Here is a 23,318-nt window from a genome sequence, read left to right on the forward strand (position 1 = left end):
CCCCCGACCCCGGTCTTCCGCCACCTGCGGCCACCACCCGAAAGCTTTGTTCCTCTGGTGTCAGCGAGGACGCACTCCGTGATTTCCCAGCTAACTGCTCTGTCTCCACTCCCTCCCGTCTATCCCAGCATCGGGATGGTTTTCAAACCTGTCATGGAAAAGATCGTGTCTCTTTCAGGTCCACAAAGAAAGGAGTGGCCTGGGGTGGCCTCATACATCACGATGCTGAACGAGCCGTCTCAGGAGAATGCAGGTGAACTTGGAGCGGAGGCAGCAAGTGCTCCGGGCAGCGCGGTCAGGTTCAACGCAAAGTCAGTGGGGCAGGCGGGCCCTGCGGCCGGCCACCTCGCGGTCACCCGTGTGTGCGACGAGCACCCAGCCCCACGCCTTTGCTCGCGTCATTCCCTGACCTGGAATGCCTGCCTGACACCTGTCTGCCTACTCAGATCCTATCTGTTGGTCAAGGGCGACAGGTCCTGTTCCGCAGGGACAGTCCCCGTTTACTCCTAATGTCCCGGAACAACTTTATTTTTTCAAAACTTTATTTAATAAAGTAAACTCTTTCTCTCGTGAAACTCTCCCAGTTTAGACAATGAACGGCACAGTCGCTGTCAGCCTCATAAAGAATAATAATAAAGGGCGAGCCGCCGATACTTAACACCTGGGTACTTACTGCTCTCACCTCTTTCTACGAATCTTCTCATTAAATCCCCGGGACCGTAGAGTAGGTGCTATTATGATCCCTGGGCCACTAACAGGAGACAGAGGGACTGAGCCACGTGGCCAAGGTTCAAGTGGAGCCTGGTCCTATCTCTACCACGCACATGACCTTGTGCACCTCTGCTCTTCACACAAAGAAGGGAGATTAGGAACCATCCTGTGAGACGATGGGCAAATTCCATGGGCTACGGTTTGCTTTCCCAGTTTTCATTTCTTTCCTGAGAACTCGGGCTGAACCCAGCTCAGAGGGGCACCCTCCCTTCCCTATAGAAGCATCTCCTAATTGCTCGGTACGAACAGACAAATCTCTACTGGCCCTGCTCCAGGCCCTCCCGTCGAGTGTAACGTGGCAGGCAGGAGCCCCCTTGTTCTGAGCCACACAAATCCCACCCCTAAATTAGTCACCATCTTTCCCACTTACTACCAACCAAGTTTCAACAGCAACAGGGACCAATGTGCTTTGGCATCATACCCCCCTTCTAGGGGGAGCTTGGAAAGCCCACCTGTGCCCCGGGGAAAGCCCTCACCGCTGCAGGGGAGTAAGGCCATGCCCACACAGCCAGCCTCCATGGCACGCAGAGCCACCAGTATGCCCGGTGGCCATCCATCACCAACATGAAACTGCCCCTTCAATCTGATAGCAGCATTGGCCGGTGGGGGTAGACTTCCAGAAGAGTGGGAAGGAGAAATCCTTGCAGATGAAAAGAAACCCAACAACAGAACACTGCCTCCAGGGGCTTCCCTGGTGGGCTTGGAAGGTCCCAAAGAGGCAAAGGGGGCTTTTACCAACTTCTCATCTGACACAACACTCTCATCTGTGGGACCATAAGCTTCTGACGGACTCCCTACAACCCTCATCTGTCAAGTTGTCATCAGGTGCTTTGGAAAATCCTGACAATCAGCAAAACATCACCAACCAGCTCATTCTTCTTTAAAAATTTTTTTTCAATATTTTTGAGAGCAAGAGAGACAGAGCATAGGAAGGAGAGGGGCAGACACAGAATTTGAAGTAGGCTCCAGGCTCTGGAGCTGTCAGCACAGAGCCCGACACAGGGCTTGAACCCACGAACCATGAGATCATGACCTGAACCGAAGTAGAATACTTAAGCGACTGAGCCACCCGGGTGCCCCAGTTCATTCTTCTGCTCTTCACCTGGACCCAGGCCCCCTGACAGGCCTCTACAGAGCCCCATTCCCAAACGATAGCTGTTTACCTTTGCAGGCCCCAAGCTCCGGAGAAGTTGCTCACCCACAAATGCTGGGCTATGAAGATCTAGAAGAACTGTTCTGATTCCAAGTGCCATGACCAAGAAACGCAAGAGGAACAGCGGGAGATGGGACCAAGAGAGAAAGCCTTTGGGAGACAGACTCTGCCTGGACCACGAACCCTGCCCTCAAGATGCCAACAGGTGCCTCAAGGTGGGTTTGAGGTGTACCTGCCGCCAGCCCACGCTCGCCCTGCGCAGGGGAGCGGGTGAGACGTCTGGCACTGGGAGCTCAATGCCCAGCCGGCCCCCGAATAGTCCTGGGCGCCGAAGCCACGCTCCTCGAGGAGCTCCAGCTGGAAATGGCCCTGCTTTGGCAGCCTGGCCAAAGACCCCCACCCCTCGGCCATCCCCCTTCCCCGGGGAGCCACCCAGCGCCATCTCCAACCGTTCTGCCTCCGAAGGAAGCAAGTGTCCCCCAATCTGAGGTCACCTGAACCATGAGGAGGAAAGACAGGGGCGTGCCCTTGTTCTCTGCTCACGCCAGTGCTCACCCAGCACACAGATTCCTTAAATGACTCGGAGGCAGTGGAGCACGACGCATCCCCCTGGTACCTGTGGCAGGAGACGGAGGTCAGAGCTCAGGATGACACTGATCGGTCAGACAACCACGAAAGCCAGCCTGGGGGATGCCGTCCGAGCACAAGGACCTTCCAGAATTTGTGACTGGCTCTGCAGGCACGGCCCTGTGGGGAGCAGGCCCTCACTCTGCAATGCCCCTGCCCAGCCCCGGGGCTCGTTCCTCGTCCCCCAGCCCTGCTGGTGATAACGCGCTCCAGACCCTGACCTCAGGATGCTCCTGGCCTTAGAATGTCGAGTCAACAGCCGCCTCCCCAAGGAAGGGGAGCCTTCACCCCGGGACCCATTTTCTGAGCTCCTTGCCGAACACTGGGTGGGAGAGAGAAGGGTTAAGAGCACAGGGGAGGTGGCTCCATCTCCAGGGCAGAGCCGGCAGGTGCTGCGGACACTGACCAGCTCTGGGCCGCGGTCCCTCCTTCAGCCCGAGTCCACGGGGTCCTGCTGAAGACTTCCTTCTTTCCTTGGGCACTGGGCACTGCTGGCGAGGCCTGAATCAGAACGATTCTTCTGGATCTTCACGATCCAAAGCTGGTGGGTGAGCAGCTTCTCCAGGGTTCAGGGGCTACAGAAGTCGGCGGGCTAAGTGCTTCCAGGCCAGGCTGTTGGGTGTGGGTCCAGAGGATTCTCTCTGGGCCAGGGTGAGAGAGCCACACAGCGGCCCAGCCGGTGTGACCAGCGACATGCCGTTCTGTTCCACTTCCGCAGCCGGTTGGTGGCATCAGGCTTCTGTCTGGCTTTCTCGCAGGTATATTTTCCCTTCATCTGAGTATGCAGCTCACAGCACTTTACAGGGGGGCTTGTCAGAAGCCTCAGCCCAACCCGCCCATTTTCCAGAAGAGGCCTGCAGAGGTCAGGGCAACCCGGATGGAGAGCCCTGGACTCCCAACCACTGGCTCCAATGTGTCCCCTCCCCGCCCCCGCCTCTGACCCGTAGGCCCAGCCTGTCTCCAGAAGCCGAAACAAACTGTTAACCACTTAAGCAAACAGCAGCTGGACCCCAAGGGGGCTTGTGCAGTGCACTGGCTGAATCACATAGGACCTAGTCAGGGGTGCCTTCCTGGGTTTAAATTCCACCTTCCAGGAGGCTACTGCTCTGTCAGTCTTCTCGTCTGAAAAATGGAGAGGACTATCTGAGATAATGCTTGGGATTTACAGCCCACGCATTCCTGGCCTATAACAATGTTCAGTAAAGGGGCTCCTGGGTGGCTCTGTCGGTTAAGCGTCCGACTTTGGCTCAGGTCATGATCTCGCAGTTTGCGAGTTTGAGTCCCGCGTCGGGCTCTGTGCTGACAGCTCGCAGCCTGGAGCCTGCTTCGGATTCAGTGTCTCCCTCTCTGCTCCTTCCCTGGTCATACTCTGCTCCTCTCTCTCAAAAATGAATAAACATTAAAGAAAAGTCTTTAAAAACGTTCAGTAAATACATACATGTTATGTTAATTATATATACCTTAAATGTGTATATTATTTTTAAAAATATCATAGAGCCAGGACGCCTGGGGGGCTCAGTCGGTTAAGCATCTGGCTCTTGATTTCAGTTCAGGTCATGATCTCGCAGTTTGTGGGTTTGAGCCCCACATCTGGCTCTGCACTGATAGCATGGAGTCTGCTTGGCATCCTCTCTTTCTCTCTCTCTCTGCCCTCCTCCGCTTATGTTCTCTCTCATTCTCAAATAAATAATAAACTTAAAAAAAAATTACTGACCCATTAGATTTTAGCCTCAATCTTTTCTCTACGATAGTACCCGCCCCTGAGTGGAATGAGGATGCTCTTTTCTAAATTTCTACATTGTTCTGAGTTTTTAGCGCGGTGCCAAAAAATGCCTCTCCTCCTATGGTGCCCACATGCCAGGCCTGGGCACAAAGGCCTGCCCGGCTTGCCTGGTGGGTACAGCAGCACCTTGTGCCTTAGGCACTGGCCAGACCATGTGGCTGGAGCTATTTAAAGAGCTGGGCCGGAAGCCCAGGCCACAGTCACGTAGTCTCGGACCTCTCTCTGCCTGTTTCTGGAATGTGAGCCCAGGATCCCTGTGTGCTGGGGCCTTGACGGCACAGGGCTCTGCCTGATGGGCCAGACGCTGCCCACCTGGGGCCGGGTCCCCTCTGTGATCAGAGCGGGGGACAAGAAGGCAAGGCTGGAGTCTGCCTGAGCCGTGTGGCCTGTGGGGTATTGGAAATACTCCCCACCCCAATACGCACCATCCCCAGGACACAATTCCTCCTTTAAATACAGCCTCACTGGTTACAAACTCACATTGTTTAATGCGCACCGTCAGAGATGATCTGAACACACGCCTCCCCCAGAAAACCATCACCACAACGAAGACAGTGAACGCATCCCCCACTCCCCGGGTTTCGTCCCCACTTTGTGAGCCACGCTCCTGTCCCTCCCACCCCAGGTGACCACTCATCCTTCTGATCTTTCAGATTCAGATTCCTTTTCATTTGCTAGAGTTTCCTGTAAATGGAATCACGCGGGATATGCTTTTGTCTGTCGCCCCGCGTGATTATGTTGAGCTCCCCTGTGCCGCTACGCCTCTCAGGAGACTGTGGCTTCACTGCCGAGTAGGATTCCACCGTGGGATGGACCGGTTTGTCCCTCCCTTCATCCGCCGGACACCTGGGCTACCTCCAGCTTTGGGAGCAAATGATGAATCAAACTGCTACCGTCATTTTTGTGCAAGTCTTGGTACGGATATATGTCTCCTGGGTGAGTATACACCCGAGAGGGAACGGATGGGTTGTATCTCATCCCACGGTGCTTAAAAATCTCCTAACACGTGCGATTTAGTTTCTACACTTGTTCCTTGTTGATCGTTGGCCTCCTCCCTCTCCTCTGTGGCAGATGGTATTTTTGCAAAGATGGCCGCAATAGTACCTCCCGTACCGCATGCTTTTGACAGCGCTGAGGCTGGCCGGCCTTGTGGCTGGCCTGTCACCAACAGAATGCGGTAGAAGTGACGCTAAGTGACGTCTGAGGCCAGGCCAGAGGAAGCGTGCAGCTGGCACCCTGGGTTCTGAGAACCCTCTCTGTGGGGGCCCCGAGCCTCCGTGTGTGAGGCCTGAGTACCACGTGGGTGCTCTGGGGACCATTCCCAGTGGAGACCCGTCGCCCAGCACGGCACCAGACGTGAGTGCAGGCGTCCTGGGCTCTGGTGGAAGGGTCCCTCGCTGCGGGACCCCCGCTGACACCACATGGCATTGGAGGACTGTCCAGTCGAGCCCTGCCAAGTCCCTGACGCAGAATCATGACGTATAAGAAATCTGGTGGTTGTTTTATGCCACTAAGACTTGGGGCCAGTTTGTTATATGTCAGTATTAACTGGCGCCCCCTTCTAGAACAGGAGCTCTGTGACCAATTTTGTCTATTTTGCTCACAGACCTGCCCCGAGGGCCCAGAACAATGCCTGGCAAATGGATCTCCACGAGTGTTTGTTACATGAACAAGTGAGTGGGGTAAGATTTTACGAAGACTGAGACATTTCTTTTCTTCTTCGTTTTAATGTTTATTATTTTTGAGAGAGACAGAGACAGAGGGCAAGCAGGGGAAGGGCAGAGAGAGGCAGACAGAATGGGAAGCAGGCTCCGGGCTCTGCGCTGTCAGCACAGAGCCCGATGCAGGACTCGAACTCACAGACCGCGAGATCATGACCTGAGCTGAAGTTGGACGCTTAACGGACTGGAGCCCCCCAGGTACACCTAGAGATTTCTACTGAGCAAGATAGCACTGGTGCAGTAGTAACGGATCCGTGTCAAGTTCCAAGCTGAGACCAACACAAGCGGTAAGACCCTCCTGGAGCCTCGGCTTCCAAGTGCAAAGCCAGGCTCACTCTACCCATGTCACAGGGTTGTTTGGAGGATACCAGAAAAATAGGATGAGTGGAGGGCTCAGCACGGCGCTAATAACCCCAGGGGTCCCAGAGAAGGCTTGCTAAACCTGAGTGAAAGGGTGCCGTCCCTATTCCCCACCCGCTTCCCCCCGTGTTGCAGTCAAGGCCACGGAGCCCTGCTTTCTCGTTTCCTGACCAAACATCAGCAGAGGCAGCGCTTACCGGGAGGACCTTACCCCCAACCCCAGGTCTCTGAGGCCAGGACAGCATTTCCTGAGGAGCCAACCAGGGCTGAGGAGGATGATGGCTGAGGCCCCTGTCAGACCTGCCCCCGTGTCCATGGCTCATGCTGGCCAAGCAAGGTCCCTGCAAGTCTGAAGAAGAGCCCTCCCCTGCTCATATAAAGCTCTTCTCCCAAGGGGAGGCCAGCGTGGCTTTCACGTTCCTGCTACAGGCTCAGGGCCATGTCCTGGCCCTGTCGGGGCGAGGTGGGCTCGGCACCTCCACCGGGACTGAAGCCATGGCTCCAAACACAATTCAACGGGGTCGTGGGCAGTGCCATTTGGAAGGCAGCTCGAGAGCGTGGCCTTTCTCCCAGCGACTTTGTTCTTCCCCTTTGAGTCGATCAATCCCCACTCCTTCCTGGGAAGGGAGCGAGGGGTCAGATAAAGCGGGGGCTCAAGGTCCGCAGCCCTTGCCCACACCTTAAACACAGCGTCTGCAGCAGCGGACACCGGCGGCATTCCCCAGGGCCGCAGGGTGGTCACTGAACCCTGGAGGGAACAGGAAGGGCAGGAAAAGAAGCTCCCGGCTGGTGTGACTGAGACCCACCTTTATTCCCTGGGGACAACTTCCAGAGCAAAGACTGGGAGTGGGTGCACAGAGCCCAGCCCAGATCTCCCCCGCCATCCGAGAGTGGAGAGCTCCTATGAACCCTGCATAGTTCTAGATGATGTAGGGACGGCAAAGGAGCAATTGCCATTAATGTATATGGAAAGACTTGTGAACAAGCCCAGACCCGAAGAATAACCTCTCTCAGGTTTTTCTGATACCTTAGGATACAGCTTGCTATCGGATGCACAAAATAAATGGAGATGAAGCAGAGACGCTCCCAGATGTGGGTCAAAGCTCCGGGGGGCTAGATGCTGAGATGCTGCATAGAATTCGCAGGGAAGGAGCGTGGCGGGGCCACACCTGCTGCCTGGGGCGTGTGCTGGCCCACAAGGGATCGCTGAAAAACACACGCTGAATGCAATTTTTGCCTGTTGTCTTTTTTTTTTTTTTTTTTTTTTTTTTTTGTAAAAGTGGAAATCCTCTTTGGATTTCTTCCAGTTAGTGAAACCAGGTAATAATGTGGGTCTTAGGCGAATGTTCAAAAAGGGAGGGGGTTCCTGTATCTCAAGGGGCCTCTGAATGTGCTTCCATGTCCAGACCTGCCCCCTCCTTCCTTCCTTCCTCTGCTCCCAAGGTCTTGAGCATCAAAGAAGTATCTGCTATATATCTGCTAAGAACAGAGGTTTGGAAACCGGATTCAGTGGAGATCAAGGAGCCTTGGTTCCAAAACCTACTACCCAGATCTCAGAAAAATTCCTTAATCTCTCTCACTCCCATGCGGTAGAAAGGGAAACTGAGGCTAATAAACACCATTCATCTAACAGAGCTGCTGGGAGACTAGTAAGTTTGCCCAGGCAAAGCAATCCGAAGAGCCCAGGCGTGCTTGGGTGGCTCAGTCAGTTAAGCCTCTGACTCTTTGATTTCTGCTTAGGTTATGATCTCATAGTTTGTGAGATCAAACCCTGTGTTAGGCTCTGGGCTGACAGTGCAGAGCCTGCTTGGGATTCTGTCTCCCTCTCTCTGCCTCTCCTCTGCTCACTCTCTCTCAAAATAAATGAAGGAGAAGGAGAAGAAGAGAACCTGGTACATTCCAAGTGCTAAATAAATATCAGCTGCCTGCAATGATGACTACTCAAAAGCAACCCACCCCAGCTGTACCTCAGTCATCCCACCTGTAAAATGGGTGCATATAGTTTCTTTTTTCTGAATGAAAGAGGTTGTGCTCTGTACATGCTTCCAGAACCTGTACCAGATATAATGGGGAGGGGGGGAGGGAGGAAGGGGGAGAAGTCCAAGAAGGTGTCTGTGTATTTCCAAACAAATGAGTCTTCCTCAGCTTTTCTCAGAATAAATGGAAGATTTGACCACTAATACGTCCACAGTCAGGGATATCAGTCACTCAGGTACAAAAGCTGATAAAAAGCAAAGCAGCCCGAAGGGACAAAGTGGCTGCAGTATGTTGTCAGTCACCAGAACCCCAGACCCTAGGGCAGATTCTGGGAATGATTCCATTTAATTTTTTTTTTTTTATGTTTTATTTATTTCTAGGAGAGAGAGAGAGAGAGAGAGAGCGTGAGCAGGGGAGGGTCAGAGAGAGAGGGAGTCACAGACTGAAACAGGCTCCAGGCTCCGAGCTGGCAGTCAGCACAGAGCCCGACATGGGGCTCGAACCCACGAACCGTGAGATCATGACCTAAGCGAAAGTTGGACGCTTAACCGACTAAGCCACCCAGGCGCCCCAGAATGATTCCATTTAAAATGTTCTCTGTGGTGGATCCACAGAAATAGCTGCGAGTGAACCAGCCTCTCGATGTCCACAGCCTGGCTGAGTCCCCATCCACCTGATGCTGGGCATGGCATGTGACTTGCTCTGGCCAATGAGACATCAGCAAACGTGATTCATAAAAAGGGCTTGTAGGGTCCCCTGGGTGGCTCAGTTGGTTAAGCGGCCAACTTCGGCTCAGGTCATGATCTTGTGGTTCACAAGTTCAAGCTCCATGTCGGGCTCTGTGCTGACAGCTCAGAGCCTGGAGCCTGCTTCAGATTCTGTGCCTCCCTTCCTTTCTGCCCCTCCCCCGCTTGTACTCTGTGTGTGCCTCTCTCTAAGAAATAAATAAAACATTTAAAAAAAAATAAAGGGGCTTGTAAAGCACCTGCATATAGTACCAGGGAGTCTAAGATGCCGACAATGAAGGAATGTGGGTACACAGGGATCTGCAACACTTCTGCACATCTCAAACAAGAGAGTATTTATTTATGTAATAAATTTAAGTATTTATACAAGCATTTATATTTATTAATGGTTATTTGCTTATTATTGTAAGTTTTAAGTTGCTTGTGCACTTGGGCTTGTGCCCTTTTTAGGAATCCAGCCACCACTGTGAAACAGCAAAACTCCTGGAGATAAATGGCCCAGCCAACAGCTGCAACAGAACAGCCAAGATTCTGGGCATTTCTTCCACCTGACCATAAATTATTCTCAACCGATCAAATTTGGAGCCTAAGATGCCTTCATGGGGGATCTGTTAACAATATTTAAAAATAGTCGGTAGTACATACACAAAAATAAACTCAAAATGGATGAAAAGACATCAAATGTAAGCCAGGAAGCCATCAAAATCCTCGAGGAGAAAGCAGGCAAAGGCCTCTTTGACCTCAGCCCCAGCGACTTCTTACTCAACACGTCTCCAGGGGCAAGGGAAACAAAAGCAAAAATGAACTATTGGAACCTCATCAAAATAAAAAGCTTCTGTACAGTGAAGGAAGCAATCAGCAAAACTCAAAGGCAACCGATGGGATGGGAGAAGATATTTGCAAACAACCTATCAGATAAAGGCTTAGTATCCAAAATCTAGAAAGAACTTATCAAACTCAACACCCAAAAGACAAATAATCCAGTGAAGAAATGGGCAAAAGACATGAATAGACACTTCTCCAAAGAAGACATCCAGATGGATAACAGACCCATGAGAAAATGCTCAACGTCACTCATCATCAGGGAAATACAAATCAAAACCACAATGAGATACCACCTCACACCTGTCAGAATGGTTGACATTAACAACTCAGGCAACAAAAGATGTTGGCGAGGATGTGGAGAAAGAGGAGCTCTTTTGCACTGCTGGTGGGAATGCAAACTGGGAAGCAGTATGGAAGCTCCTCAAAAAAATTAAAAACAGAACTACCCTATGACCCAGCAACTGCACTACTAGGTATTTATCCAAAGGATATAGGTGTGCTGTTTTGAAGGGGCACATGCACCCTGAAGTTTATAGCAGCACTATTGACAACAGCCAAAGTATGGAAAGAGCCCAAATGTCCATCGACAGATGAATGGATAAAGAAGATGTGGTGTATATACGCAATAGAGTACTACTTGGCAATCAAAAAGAATGAAATCTTAACACATGCAACAACATGGATGGAACTGGAGAGTATCAAGCTAAGCAAAATTAGTCAGAGAAAGACAAATATCATGACTTCACTCATATGAGGACTTTAAGATACAAAACAGATGAACATATGGGAAGGGAAGCAAAAATAATATAAAAACAGGAAGGGAGACAAAAGATAAGAGACTCTTAAATATGAAGAACAGAGGGTGGAGGGGTTGTGGGAGGCGGGATGGGCTAAATGGGTAAGAGGCAGTAAGGAATCTACTCCTGAAATCATCGTTGCACTATATGCTAACAAACTTGGATATAAATTCATAAAATAGATAAAATAAAAATTAAAAAAAAAGTGGCCGGTAGTATATGAGGAAGACCTTTTGTCTAAAGAGTTGAAACTCTCTGGAAACTTCCACTAAATTCTAAGACTTAGCAGCTAAGAGTCTCCCACGTCAGGGCTGTGGGTCAGAGGCGCTGGCTCTGCGTGTGCCCCTTGCAGGAGCCCCAAGGGCCACCAGGCTGGATAGGGGGCCCAAGAGACGTGGTGGATTCCTGCACACGACTTTCAGAAGAGGAACCCACATCCAGTCCAGGGTGACGAGCTGTCCGAGGATGAACATGTCTTGGATGGAAGGAATGACGTGGAGAATGGAGTGTGCATGTGGGGAGGGAAGCAGGAAGCATCAGGTTGTTTTTCCAACCCACACGGCGCTGGGGAGACAAGGCTCTGTGTGTGAGGGAGCAGGTAGGCAGAGCCACCCCCGCATCAATAGCACATCATTCTATTCGACAGCCGCGTGGGCCACCCTCCACCCCACGGTCCGCAGGCCTGGTTAGTTTGCAAAGGCAGCCAGGACACGGCCACACCAACTGGGAATGTAAAGGGCACCGGTGTCCCCTCCTGCCCAAGGTCTAAGACAGTCTCTGGACCCTAGAACTCTCTGAAGCAGGAGTATCTGTGCACGGATGCTCACCTCCAGGTCCAGTCGCATTAACACCTAACTTGCGCTGAGTGTGTTGTGGGTTCCTGGCACGTAACTGGTTCTGGGCAGGGCCTGGGTCTGATTCGCCCGAGTTCTAAGCCATCAGCACAGGTCCTCGCGTGGGTTCAGTTTGTTGAATAAGTAAATTAAATAAGGCTCGGTTCCTTCTAAGAGCCTGGCCTGGGGCAGGTGACTCATTCTGAGGCAGGGAAAAGGCTCCCAACAGGCCTTATTCCTTCTGCAAAAGAGAAGAAACTCGGGCATCGTTTCTTCTCCTCACCCAACGATCACCTGCTTTGTTGAGCTAAGGAGGCCACCAGCTCCGCGCTGGGTGCTGTGACCTGCAGGGGCCTGGCCAGCGGCGAGCAGGATAGGAAACTGACGGCCCTCGCTGCGTGCTACGTCCTGAGAGGGGTCGGCATTGGGGCGGAGACTCAGCTTCCCCTTCCTGCTCTAACAAACTACTCCACGTTTAGCAGCTTAAAGCCATACAAATTTATGGTCTTCTAGTTCTTGAAGGTGGAAATCCGAAATGGGTCTGGGGGTGGGGGGTTAAAATCAAGGAAACGTTCCTGCTGGAGGCTCTCGGGGAGAATCTGTTTCCTGGCCTTTTCCAGCCTCTTGGGGGGCCCCTTTCCTTGGCTCGTCACCCCTGCCTCCGTCTACAAAGCCAGCAATGCGGGTTGAAATCCTCACACTCAGTCTCTGTTCGGTCATCACACTTCCTTCCCTGACTCTGACCTCCTGCCCCCTCTTCCACTTTGACAGACCCTTGGGAGGGCACTGGGCTCACTGGGGAAGCCTGGAGAGCCCCCCTCCCCATCTCAAGGACATCTAATCAACAACCTTGATTCCCCTTTGCCGCGTAACCCAACATATTCACAGGTTCTATGAATTAGGATGCGGGCAGCTTGGGGTGAGGTGGGGGCACGATCCTGACAACCACAGGCCCTGAACTACCAGACAGGGAAGGTCCAGGAGGTTTCTGGAGGAAGCAGAGCCTGGACCAGGGCTTGGAGGAGAGAAGGGAAGTGACCCAGGAACCGTATGTACGTAATCAATCACATGTATGTCCTCACGCCTGAGTGAGTGAGAGAGAGAGAGAGAGAGAGAGAGAGAGGAGATTGCAAAGGCTGGGCAAAGGTGGGAAAGGGACACGGGGACCTGCTAGAACACCCCACTTCTGACATCGTCTCTTGCCCCAAACCTCCCCAGTCCCCTAACTTCTGAGCGTGGCCCCTGAGATTCTCCAGCATCATCTCTCCCCACCTCCCTCCTGCAAAGCCTTGACCCGGGGCGTCCCTTCCCACCCATACACAGGCTGGTCCTCTGGCTTCCGCTCAACCTGCTTCCCCTGCATGAGCCCCTCCCTGTCCCTGCTAGCGCCCCCTAGGGGTGGAAGTCCACCCTGCTGAAGCCCAAACCTGGCTCTAACCAGGACCTGCACATGTTCCTGGCACACTCACAGTGCCCCTCCTGGGCTTGCTGTCAAGATTAAATGAGCTAAGGGGCGCCTGGGTGGCTCAGTCGGTAAGCGTCCGACTTCGGCTCAGGTCATGATCTCACAGTTTGTGGGTTTGAGCGCCATGTTGGGCTCTGTGCTGCCAGCTCAGAGTCTGGAGCCTGCTTCAAATTCTGTATTTCCTTCTCTCTCTGACCCTCCCTTGCTCACGCTGTCTCTCTCTCTCAGAAATAAATAAAACATACAAAAAAAATTTTTTTTAAAAGATTAAATGAGCTAAAGTTCTGCAGTAGGTAGCATATAAACACTGCTCAGAAATGCTAGCTGTCGCCACCAGCAATATCATTTCAGGGGATCCATGAGGAGGACTATTTTCATAATAATACTATGATGCTAGTTGTCTTTTTTGCTGTGTATTTGCACTACTGGTATGAAAGAAACACTGAGTAAAATGCTGACCATCTTGGCAGAAATCAAGGCAGAGGCATCAAACCATATTAGTAGTCGTTATGCTCCCGACACCAAGCACTAGTTCTTGAAAACAAAAAACGAAAACAAACGAGGGGTTGGGGGAGGGTGGCGCAGGTTTACTTCTGAACGCCCTTGATAAAGCAGTAAAAATTATTAGTTTTATTAAAGCTTGACCCCCGAGTACATATCTTTTTTTAAAAATAGAAGTACATTGAAAGATCTTGTGCTGCATATTGAAGAACAAAGGCTGTCCTGAGTAAAGACATTTGTGTGACCATTTGAGTTGCAAGCTAAACTAGCCACTTTTTCTGTAGAACACCACATGTCATGTACTTGTCAGAACAAGTGACTAATGTATCAATCAAGGTATCTGGCAAACCACTAAGGCCACAAATGAACTAAGTGAGCCTGTTCCTTCTAAGGAAGCAACAACTGACCAGATTGGCTGTCAGTGAGAAAATTTGAGCTTTCCAACACAAGTGAGAATTTCGGCAGACATGCCACCCCACCACGCCAACAGCTTCTCAAGACTTAAAGACTTTTCTGATGAGGTGGGTGGTGATGTTAACAAATGTGACTTTTTGATGAATAATGATGAAGTATGTCATCATTGGGAAGATATGATCGCTCCGGTAATGCATCATTCAAGTGATCAATGGTAGGGGCTCCTGGGTGGCTCAGTGGTTGGAGCGTCTAATTTCAACTCAACTCATGATCTCATGGTTCATGGGTTCAAGACCCACATCAGGCTCACTGCTGTCAGCACAGAGCCCACTTCATATCCTCTGTTTGCCCCCCCCCGCCACTACCGTGCTCATGCTCTCTCTCTCTCTCAAAAATGAATAACCATTTATTTTTTAAAAAGTGATCAATGGTAGATGCTAAAAATGCAAGTGTGGTGCAGTATCCCTTCAAAGTGCAGATAAGACCAATGGCTACGTTCACTCCAACAGAGCACAAAACCCTTACTGGATAAAGTCTGAGACTGCACACAGCAGCAAATCTCTCAGAAACTACAATTTGGTGAGTTTTTGTATGCCAACAAATCTAGTAATACCTACAACTATCTCATAAGGCAATTAATGCCCTCCTTCCTTTTCCAACATTATCTGTTTGATGCCAGATTTTCGACTCAAACGACAAAATCACAGTAGCCTGACTGAAGGAGCAGGTGTGAGGATTCAGCAGTCTTCTGTAAAGTCAGACATTAAAACGTTTTTGCAAAAATGTGAAACAACGCTACTCTCCTCACTCAAATAGTTATGTTTGGGAAAATATAGTTATTTTCCATTAACATTTTATTTATGTTAACATGTAATGGTTTTACTGCTGTTGTTTAAAAATGAATTATTGGAGATTTAAACAGGTTCTCAGCTTTAATTTCTCACATAAATAAGAGCTCTTTTGGGGCGCCTGGGTGGCTCAGTCGGTTAAGCGTCTGACTTCGGCTCAGGTCATGATCTTACAGCTCATGAGTTTGAGCCCGGCATCAGGCTCTGTGCTGACAGCTCAGAGCCTGGAGCCTGTTTCAGATGCTGTGTCTCCCTCTCTCTCTGCTCCTCCCCTGCTCNGAGACCAGGAAGTTGGATAAATGTCTTCAGAAAATAAACAGATTTACAAACCCAGACCTTTTACAAACCCAGTGTAGCTGTCTGTAATGGCAAAACCAAAAAGAAAAAAGTGGAAGCAACTTATGTGGCCAATAATCAGGAAGTGGCTAAATTATGGGGCCTCCATTTGGTAGAACATGATGCAGTCATTAAAAATTATGTTTTTAACGAGTATTTATTGTGAGAAAATACTCGACACACTCGACACACCATTATAAAAGGGCAGAAGCAAACTTTCATGGTCATGCTTCTGTGGTGCCTTGATTCTCAGGGGACTTAATGGAACTGGGGGGGGGGCTGAGGACACTGACAGACACCCCAAAGGGGCCCCACAGGCCACGAGCTCACCACACCTGTAGGATTGGAGGACCCCGGCTATGTTTAAACACACAGTAACGCCGTTTTTTTCTGAACGATCATTCTCAACTTCTGCCTTTACACTCCTGGTGAGACCGAACTCATCTCCAAAGGAACCAAGGAATCTTCTCAACCCTGTTCTCCCCAAACTTGAGTCTTTTCTTTGCTTTGGTTTTGGAACCCTGGGCTAATGTTTCTGGTATTTGCTTGAGTTCCTCACCCTCTCACGTGCCGGGAAATTCTGGTCTCCTCTAACCCCCAAGCAAAGACAGGGCAGGCAGGTAGGGAACTGCCGGGGTGGAGGTCCCTGGGGGCTTTCTGTATTCCCACTGCAGGGACGCTGGCTGTTACTGAGTGTCACCCAACATCTGCAGCTTACGTGCTTTGCGCATTTATTCTCATTCTCCTCATTATGGGCATATAAATCCCTTTTCATGCCCCAGCCTCCTTCTGCCCACATCTGTCTGCAATTTACTCACCACGTGCTGTGGCTGAGGAGGCAGCGTCTTATTTATGACTGTAGAATGCCAGCCAGGCTGGAGGTGCCCACGGCTTTCAGGAACCATCGCTACCTTGGGCTTGGATGGGGGGCTCAGGGGGTCTAAGGTCTGGGCCGCCCCTAATGGGAATCAGGGGACCACCATCTTCAGGCAGATCCAAGGAGGTGTGCCGAGCACCCCCCTTGTCTGATAATCACTGAGTATTTGCACTAATAGTACTAGGGACTGGGCCAAATACTTCATATCTCATTTAATCCTGATGACAAACGATCTTGTCCTCTTTCTCTGAAGTAGCTACTATTATTAGTCCCGATTATAAGAGAAACAGCTTTGTTTCTGTTACCCTCAGCCAGAGAACTATACAGCTCAGAGAGGTTAGGGCATTTGCCCGAGGTCACGCAGCTCGTAGGTGGTAGAGCCGGGATTCAAGCCCAGATCTGCTGTCCCCATCACTGAGCTACGACCGCCTCCTGTCTCTCTCGTCCATGCAGGCTAAATTCCCGGGACGGAAGAGGAGGTGTGTTCATGCGGTGGAAAAAGTTTGACTCTGCTTGTCATGGTCTCTGTAACCTTGACCAAGTTACTCAGCCATCCTGATTCTCATTCAGGTGTCTCCAGCTGTGAAAGGGGGTTAATACCTCCTGGGAGGGTTAGGGGGAGGGACAGGTCCAGTGCTGGCACACAGTAGGTGCTCAATAAGGCTCTCCTGCATGAATACTGACAAACCCTGTAGTTGAGACTGGTGTTTACAGTGGCTCCCTCTGGCAGATCTGCGCCCGGGGGTGACTTTTGGAGATGGAGAAGATACCTTACAGCACGGAGTTAGGGAGATACGCCTACAGAGCTCTGTGTCCTGTGGGCTGAAGGGAGAAGGATGCACATGTTTTATTTATTTATTTACCTTAATGTTTGTTTTTGAGAGAGAGACAGAGAGAAAGAGAGAGTGGGAGAGAGAGAGGACAAGCTGGGGAGGGTCAGAGAGGGGAAGACAGAGGATCTGAAGCAGGCTCCTAGCTGACAGCAGAGAGCCTGATGTGGGGCTCGAACCCGTGAACTGCAAGATCATGACCTGAGCTAAAGTCGGACACCTAACCTACTGAGACGCCCAGGCGCCCCAAGGATGCACATCTTAACGGACAGCTCTCCACCCTCACAGACGTCGCCGTGTTCCTCAGACCAGGAAGCAGAGGCCTGGAGGGGGGAGGCGGTCTGTCCCACGAGCTGGGGAATGCTGGGGTAAATGAGCTTCTGCTTAGCTCCCTGCCCATTCCTTTGGACCAAGAAACAGCTTAGAGAGGTTTTATCTCTCCCTCCCCCCCCCCCCCCCCCNAGAATTCTTTCCCTGAAAGGAAAGTAGTAAGTTAGTTTCCCTGTCCCGGGAATAAATACTGGCAAACGTGGTAGGGACTGCCTCCAGGGTAGTCCCAACGCTCCATAGGGTCGCGACACTCAGGGACACCAAAGGACACCAGCTCGCACAGCCCCAGGCCCTGCGGCACCTCCTCAGGGAGATTCCTGGACTCGAGTCTCCATCCTGAGACAGGAGGGGACGTCAGGAGACCCCTGCAAGCTGGGAAGCTTGCACACACATGCCTAGACTCCGGGATGGCTGCGCAGAGAGCAAACGTGTCCGTGCTCAGCACCACGGCGTCCGGATCACCTGTGGCAGCTGGACCACGGCACGTCCCACCGGCCCTCTCCGGCCTGAAGACACCACCCAGAACACCGAGAGGCCCCACGGGAAACAAAGCCCCACCAGGAAATGGTTTAGCTGCTGTTCGAGTAACACGTACGGCGGAAAGAAACTCCCAGGGTGCTGTACGCCCTCCAGGATGATTCTGCAGACTCCCTGGGGGACATCAGTGGGATGCCGGACACACGGCCGGACACACGGCCTGCTTGGCGGGCGTGCAGACACTCTCCCGCTCGCATCCCAGCTTCGGGCAGGGAAACCCAGCACGGCAGAGCCCACTGACCGTCCCACAAACACCACCCTCCCCATCCCTGCTTCCCTCCCAGTTAGCCCAGTAGGGGGACCAGGATGCCCGGCCGGACGCCACACTTCCCAGCTCTCCCTGAAGGCGGGCATGGCTGTGTCACCGAGCTCTTGCCAAAGGGACTGTCTGGCCCTCGATCTGGGCTCTTTGCCCGGATGTCCCCCGAGGCTGAGGGGGAGCAGAGACGCCCAGCAGCCCGAGATGCACCTCTTGATGGCAGGTCTCCGCTACAGCAGCCCCAAATCAACCTACGTGATAAAGCTGCTTTGGCTCCAAAATGAAGTTTTCAGAGTATTCATCATTCTAGTAAAATGGTAAATGGAGCGCAGGTTGCCAAGTTTTACTGTCTCCCCTCTCCCCTAGGAGAATCAGAGACAGTAAGGGGGCCTCCTGAGAATCCAGGAAGCCCCAAAGACTATTTTGTCGCACTGGGTCATGCATCCGAGTTCTCCAAGCACTGTTTGAGGATGACTTGACCTTTCCTGAATAACCCTGAGACCCCTCCCAAGCCCAGGAGAGAGTGGGCAGGGGCCCCCCAGGAGAGATGGGTATGTCACCTAGTGTCCCCGGCCAGCTCTATGGGGAGCGAGCCACACACGTGGGACCACTGGCCCCCTCTTTCCCAGAAGCAGTTTCTGGCTGGCCACGTGGTGGCTACGGGTGGTCCGGCTCGGCCAGAAAGCACCCGGGCTCCCCCTCTGTGCCACCTCTTCTCCCACCTCCTCCCCCGTCTTCTCGGACAGAACGATGGACACCGCATGTGTTAGGGCCACCCACGGGGACAGCGGCCCAAGCCCTCCGAGACACCACCACGGTGAATGCGGTGAATGCGAATGAAGCAGGTGGGCGGGCGCTTCCTCCAGCAGAGAACTCAGCGCATCTACACTGTCCTGTGATGGGGGCGCTCAAGGGCCTCGAGAATGCCCGGGAAGAGGAGAGCCCGCTGCTGGCTCAGCAGCCCCACTTAGCAGAGATGCGCACCCGCCGCTGGCGCCTCAGAGGGAGACGCGCCTGGGTGGCCGCTGTGGAGGGCATGCGGTGGTCACCCGGAGGAGGAAGGACACAGGCTTCCAGCGCTGAGACAGGCAGAGTTCTATTGACACAGGGACAGGGCAGCCTCTGCTGGGGTCCAGGCGCTGGGAGACCCCTGTGTCCATGCCCCACCCCCTGCAGAGGCAGGACCCTGGCTCCTCAGCGCCCCTGCGGCTTGAGGAGGGGGCTCCAAGCTTGAGCCCCAGGCAAGGGGAGGGAGGGAGCAGTCACCGACTGGTCACTTACCCTGCAAGGCTTCTTTGGCTCGGGCTAGCTCCTGCTCCTTCTGGGCCAGCTGCACCCTGAGCTCAGTGGCCGACAGGACCTCGGAGGACTTGCCGCCCTGTGACTCCTCCAGGTCCTTCGTCAACATCTCCTTCATCTGGCGGAGAAGGTGGACCTCCTCCTGGAGCCGGGACACTTCTTCCCGCAGAAGCACTAGGGGAGAAGGGCACACGGTTAGAGGGAGGGGACACTGGCTCGTGCTTGCTCACTGTCTCTGGGGACGGTTCCAAGGTGCTTTGGCTTTTCCCGTTTGCTCTGCATTCAAAGCCTTTCCTACGTATGTGCTGGGAAGAAAAACCCTGAAGCCACTAACTTTATTCCAAGAGCCCCCCACCCCAGTCCTGCGCCCTGTCTCCATCTGCAGAGCAGGGCTGGTGGGAGCCCCCCTCAGCCTCTGCCACGCTCTCTAGGGCTCTGCTAATGCTGTCCCTGCACTGAGTGTCCACTCCAGTGGCCGACATCACCTTCCCTCCAAAGGGCAGGAAGAAGTGTGAGGACGAAGAGCCAACAGGGGACAGGATTCCAGCCACGAGCCCGCAGCTGCCAAGTTGAGCTTTAGATGCTCTATCTCATTTAATCCTCCAAAATCCTCCCGAGGCGGCTACCAGCATCACCCCCATTTCACAGGTTAGGAAGTTGAGGCTCAGAAAGAAGAAGTAACTGCACAAGGTCATCAAGTTAGCAGGCAGCAGAGCTGGGATTTGAACCCAGGCGTGGCTGACTCCAAAGCCTGAGATCCGGGCAGGACACCCCCAGAGGCACGCTCAACAGTCCCGCGAATCACGCGGTGTTCTGGAACCCAGCCCTGTGCACAAACAAGACTTTGGTATTCGCAGCCTAGCATGCGGGAGGAGGGGGTCGAAAGAGGGAGAACAGAGGTGGCACCACCTCCCTCCCTCTCTCTGCCCCTCCCCCACTCTCTCTCTCTCAAAATAAACAAACTTAGGGAAAAAAAATGAAGATACAGACTTGTCCCGCCTCAGGGCCACCAAGAGAGCATCCTTCCTCTTAAACTTGGTTCCTTCCTGTCACTGGGTCCCAGCCCCACTGTCACCTCCTCAGGGGACCTAAAGCAGCCTCACCTGCTCTCCAACCTGGCAGCACTTTAGACAACCTGAGTGAAACCCGTATCGACGTGGGGGGGCCCACTGTTTGGCACCCACGTGCCCGCGGGTGGGCCTCCCCGCAAGCGGGCCTGGTCACACCGCTCCGTCCCACTTGCCGCCGGTCTGGGGTGCCCCGAACAGTGCGTGGTGACACACAGACAGTCGACCTGACTCCCTCGGCCCCTCTGTCCAGCCACTGGGAGCTTAAGGGCACTTGCCCCACGGCAGACGCCACTCCAGGCACAGGGGGACCTTGGGCGAACATCACAGACAGGTGCCGTCCTCAGGCTGGCACTCCCAGACCCCGCCGTGAACACGGGCGGGACCCCCACCGACACTTCGCGAGGGCAGGGCGGCTGCAAGGGGGCGCCCGGCTGCTCCGCCATCGACTGGCTCGAGCACAGGCTGCGAACTGTCCGAGTCCCTCAGCAAAACCGCAAAGCAGGGGGTCTGCTGTGGGGACCCCTTCCCTCCCCTTGCTCCAGCCCAACATTTGCAGGCTGTCTACACTGCAGACCCAGTGTAGGGTGTCCAGAAAGGAGAAGGGGACACCCTTGGCCTCAGGAAGTCTCCAGTGAGTGGAAGCGGCACACACAGGTAGGCATAACACAAAGACAGAGCTGCATGTGCTTGGGGCACAGGCAATGAAATGGGCCTTGGAAGACGTAAGGGCTGGGAAGCAGAGGGGAGAGCATGAGCAAAGCCCAGGAGGCTGGAAAGCTGGAGGCCCTTGGAAGGATGGGCAGAGGGAGTAAATGGGTACAAGGTGAGAAAGAGCAGGAGGAGGCCCAGAGAGGTATGTCGGGGTCAGATTATAAAAGGTCTTAACCCTAACCACCTCTCTGTGACCCATCTCCAGCGGTTCTCAAGACTCTAGAACTTTCATTCTTGCTCCCTGCCATACACTGAATGTTTGTGTCCCCTCCCCCCCAAATTCATATGTTGAACCCTAATGGGTGATGGTATTTGCAGGCAGGGCCTTTGGGAAGTGATCAGGTCATGGGGATAGAGCCCTCCTGAATGGGAGCTCCCTTGCCCCGCCTACCACAAGAAGACATAGAGAGCTGTCTATAAACCAGGAAGAGGGTCCTTACCAGACACTGACTGTGCCCGTGCCCGGATCTTGGACTTCCAGCCTCTCCAGAACTGTGAGGAACACGTCTGCTGTTTATAAGCCACTTGGTCTATTGTATTTTGTTAGGAGCCAGAACAGACTGAGAGACTCTCTTTCATCAATTCTTCCCAACTGCCCAGCCTGCCCGGGTCTGTCCCCACTCAGCTGTCACCAGAAGCCTGTTTCACAATAAGGTATGAGTGACTTCTGAGTCCTCGCTTATATTCAGGTGGAAGACAAGTTTGGTTTTGTTGGCTTGCTCAGCGATGTGACTTCCGGGCTTCCTTCGACTCCTCTGAAGTCACCACTGTGTAGACGCACTCTTGTCCACCGTGTCTGCTCAATGGCAGACAAATCCTGGCCTCAAGTCCAGTCCCGACCAGGGCCTTGTGGGACCCTGGGCGACACCCATCATTTCTCTGGGTCTCAGGAATCACATACGCTACATAATGCCACCTGTTCGGGGTTGGCCCGAGTTAGCAAAACAGAACAAAGCAAAACGAAACATACAGCGCCCCCCAGACGCACACTTCTCTTTGAATTTCGGACAAATATATTTTTTACGATAAGCCTGTCCTAAATATTACATGGGACACGTTTACTAAAATTTATTCACTGCTTATCCGAAATTCAAATATCACTGGACGTGCCCTATTTCGCCCAGCAACTGTGCTCCCATCCCACGGGGGTTCTGGCACAATGAAACGGACAATCAGGAGAAAGGGCTTCACCACAGCACCGCAGGGGAGGGAGGGGGAAAGACAAAGAAGGCTTCCCTGCAGCCTGCGCTTAGAGGAGAGCAGAGAGCAAGAGGCAGCTGGGTGCCCTTCTCCTTGACTAACAGGGAAGGAGGCGGATTTTTCCGGTGCTCATCTTTCTAACCAGGGTACCTGACAACCAGACCCCGCCCCCTGGCTCGGGCCCCGCCCCCTGGCTCGGGCCCCGCCCCCTGGCTCGGGCCCCGCCCCCTGGCTCGGGCCCCGCCCCCTGGCTCGGGCCCCGCCNTAGGAGAGCAGGCTGGAAAAACAACTTTACGAGAGGAGAGAGGCCTGTTCAAGCTTATGAACTGCACCTGCGCCCTGGCTGGGGGTGTAAACCCTGATCGTGCACACCCTGGATCCTCCCAGAGGCAGAGACTTGGGGCAGCCCTGGGGCTGTGATCACAGAGAGATGCACAGGACTGCAGCCCATCGCGGGCTCTGGGACTCCCGGGCAGGCACTTCCCCCCTCTGGCCCTCAGAGGCCTCGCTTGTAAAATGGGGGTGGTGGGGATAAAGGAGACATATGTAATGTGCTTACACGTGCGTGTCAACATCCCGCCACTCGCATTCCCTTCTGTGCAGAGGGACTGACCACATTCCTCAGAAACGCGAAGAAGCTGGAGTTGGAAGATGTGGCTTTTCTGCCTCAGGGGAGCTGCTATCTAAAGCCGCTGTGTGACTCTGGGCAAGTCACTGTCCCTCTCTGGGCCTTCATAAGCTCAGTGCCCGCTCTTTATGAACCTAGATGAATGCTCCTGATGATGCATGTCTTCCCTTGGTGGGAACAGGGGTCCCTACTCTAGTCTCAGCCTTGCGCTGCTCAGTAAGGCAGCGGCTAGTCACACGCAGCTACGTAAGTATAAATTAATTAAAAACGAGTAACTCAGTTCCTCAGTTACACTGGCCACGTTTCGAGCACATGGGCATAGCCAGTGGCCCCCGGACTGGAGAGCGCATGCAGAGGCCACTCTCCTCATTGCACACAGTGCTGACCTACAGGGCACAAGACCGAGAAAGAAAGGGGGAG

The 23,318-nt window shown here is 53.0% G+C and overlaps 1 protein-coding gene across 1 annotated transcript in view; it reads right to left on the reverse strand.

Annotated features, from left to right (window-relative positions):
- The window catches only part of KAZN (kazrin, periplakin interacting protein), a 308,786-nt gene that overhangs the window by 97,315 nt on the left and 188,153 nt on the right, over positions 1–23,318 (reverse strand). Inside the window, exon 2 of the mRNA XM_077775559.1 lies at positions 19,272–19,463. Coding sequence (XP_077631685.1) covers positions 19,272–19,463 — 192 coding nt within the window. The remainder of the gene's footprint in view (positions 1–19,271; positions 19,464–23,318) is intronic.

Source organism: Crocuta crocuta, unplaced genomic scaffold, assembly GCF_008692635.1.
Source record: "Crocuta crocuta isolate KB4526 unplaced genomic scaffold, BGI_CrCroc_1.0 scaffold127, whole genome shotgun sequence".
Taxonomy (NCBI): Eukaryota; Metazoa; Chordata; class Mammalia; order Carnivora; family Hyaenidae; genus Crocuta; species Crocuta crocuta.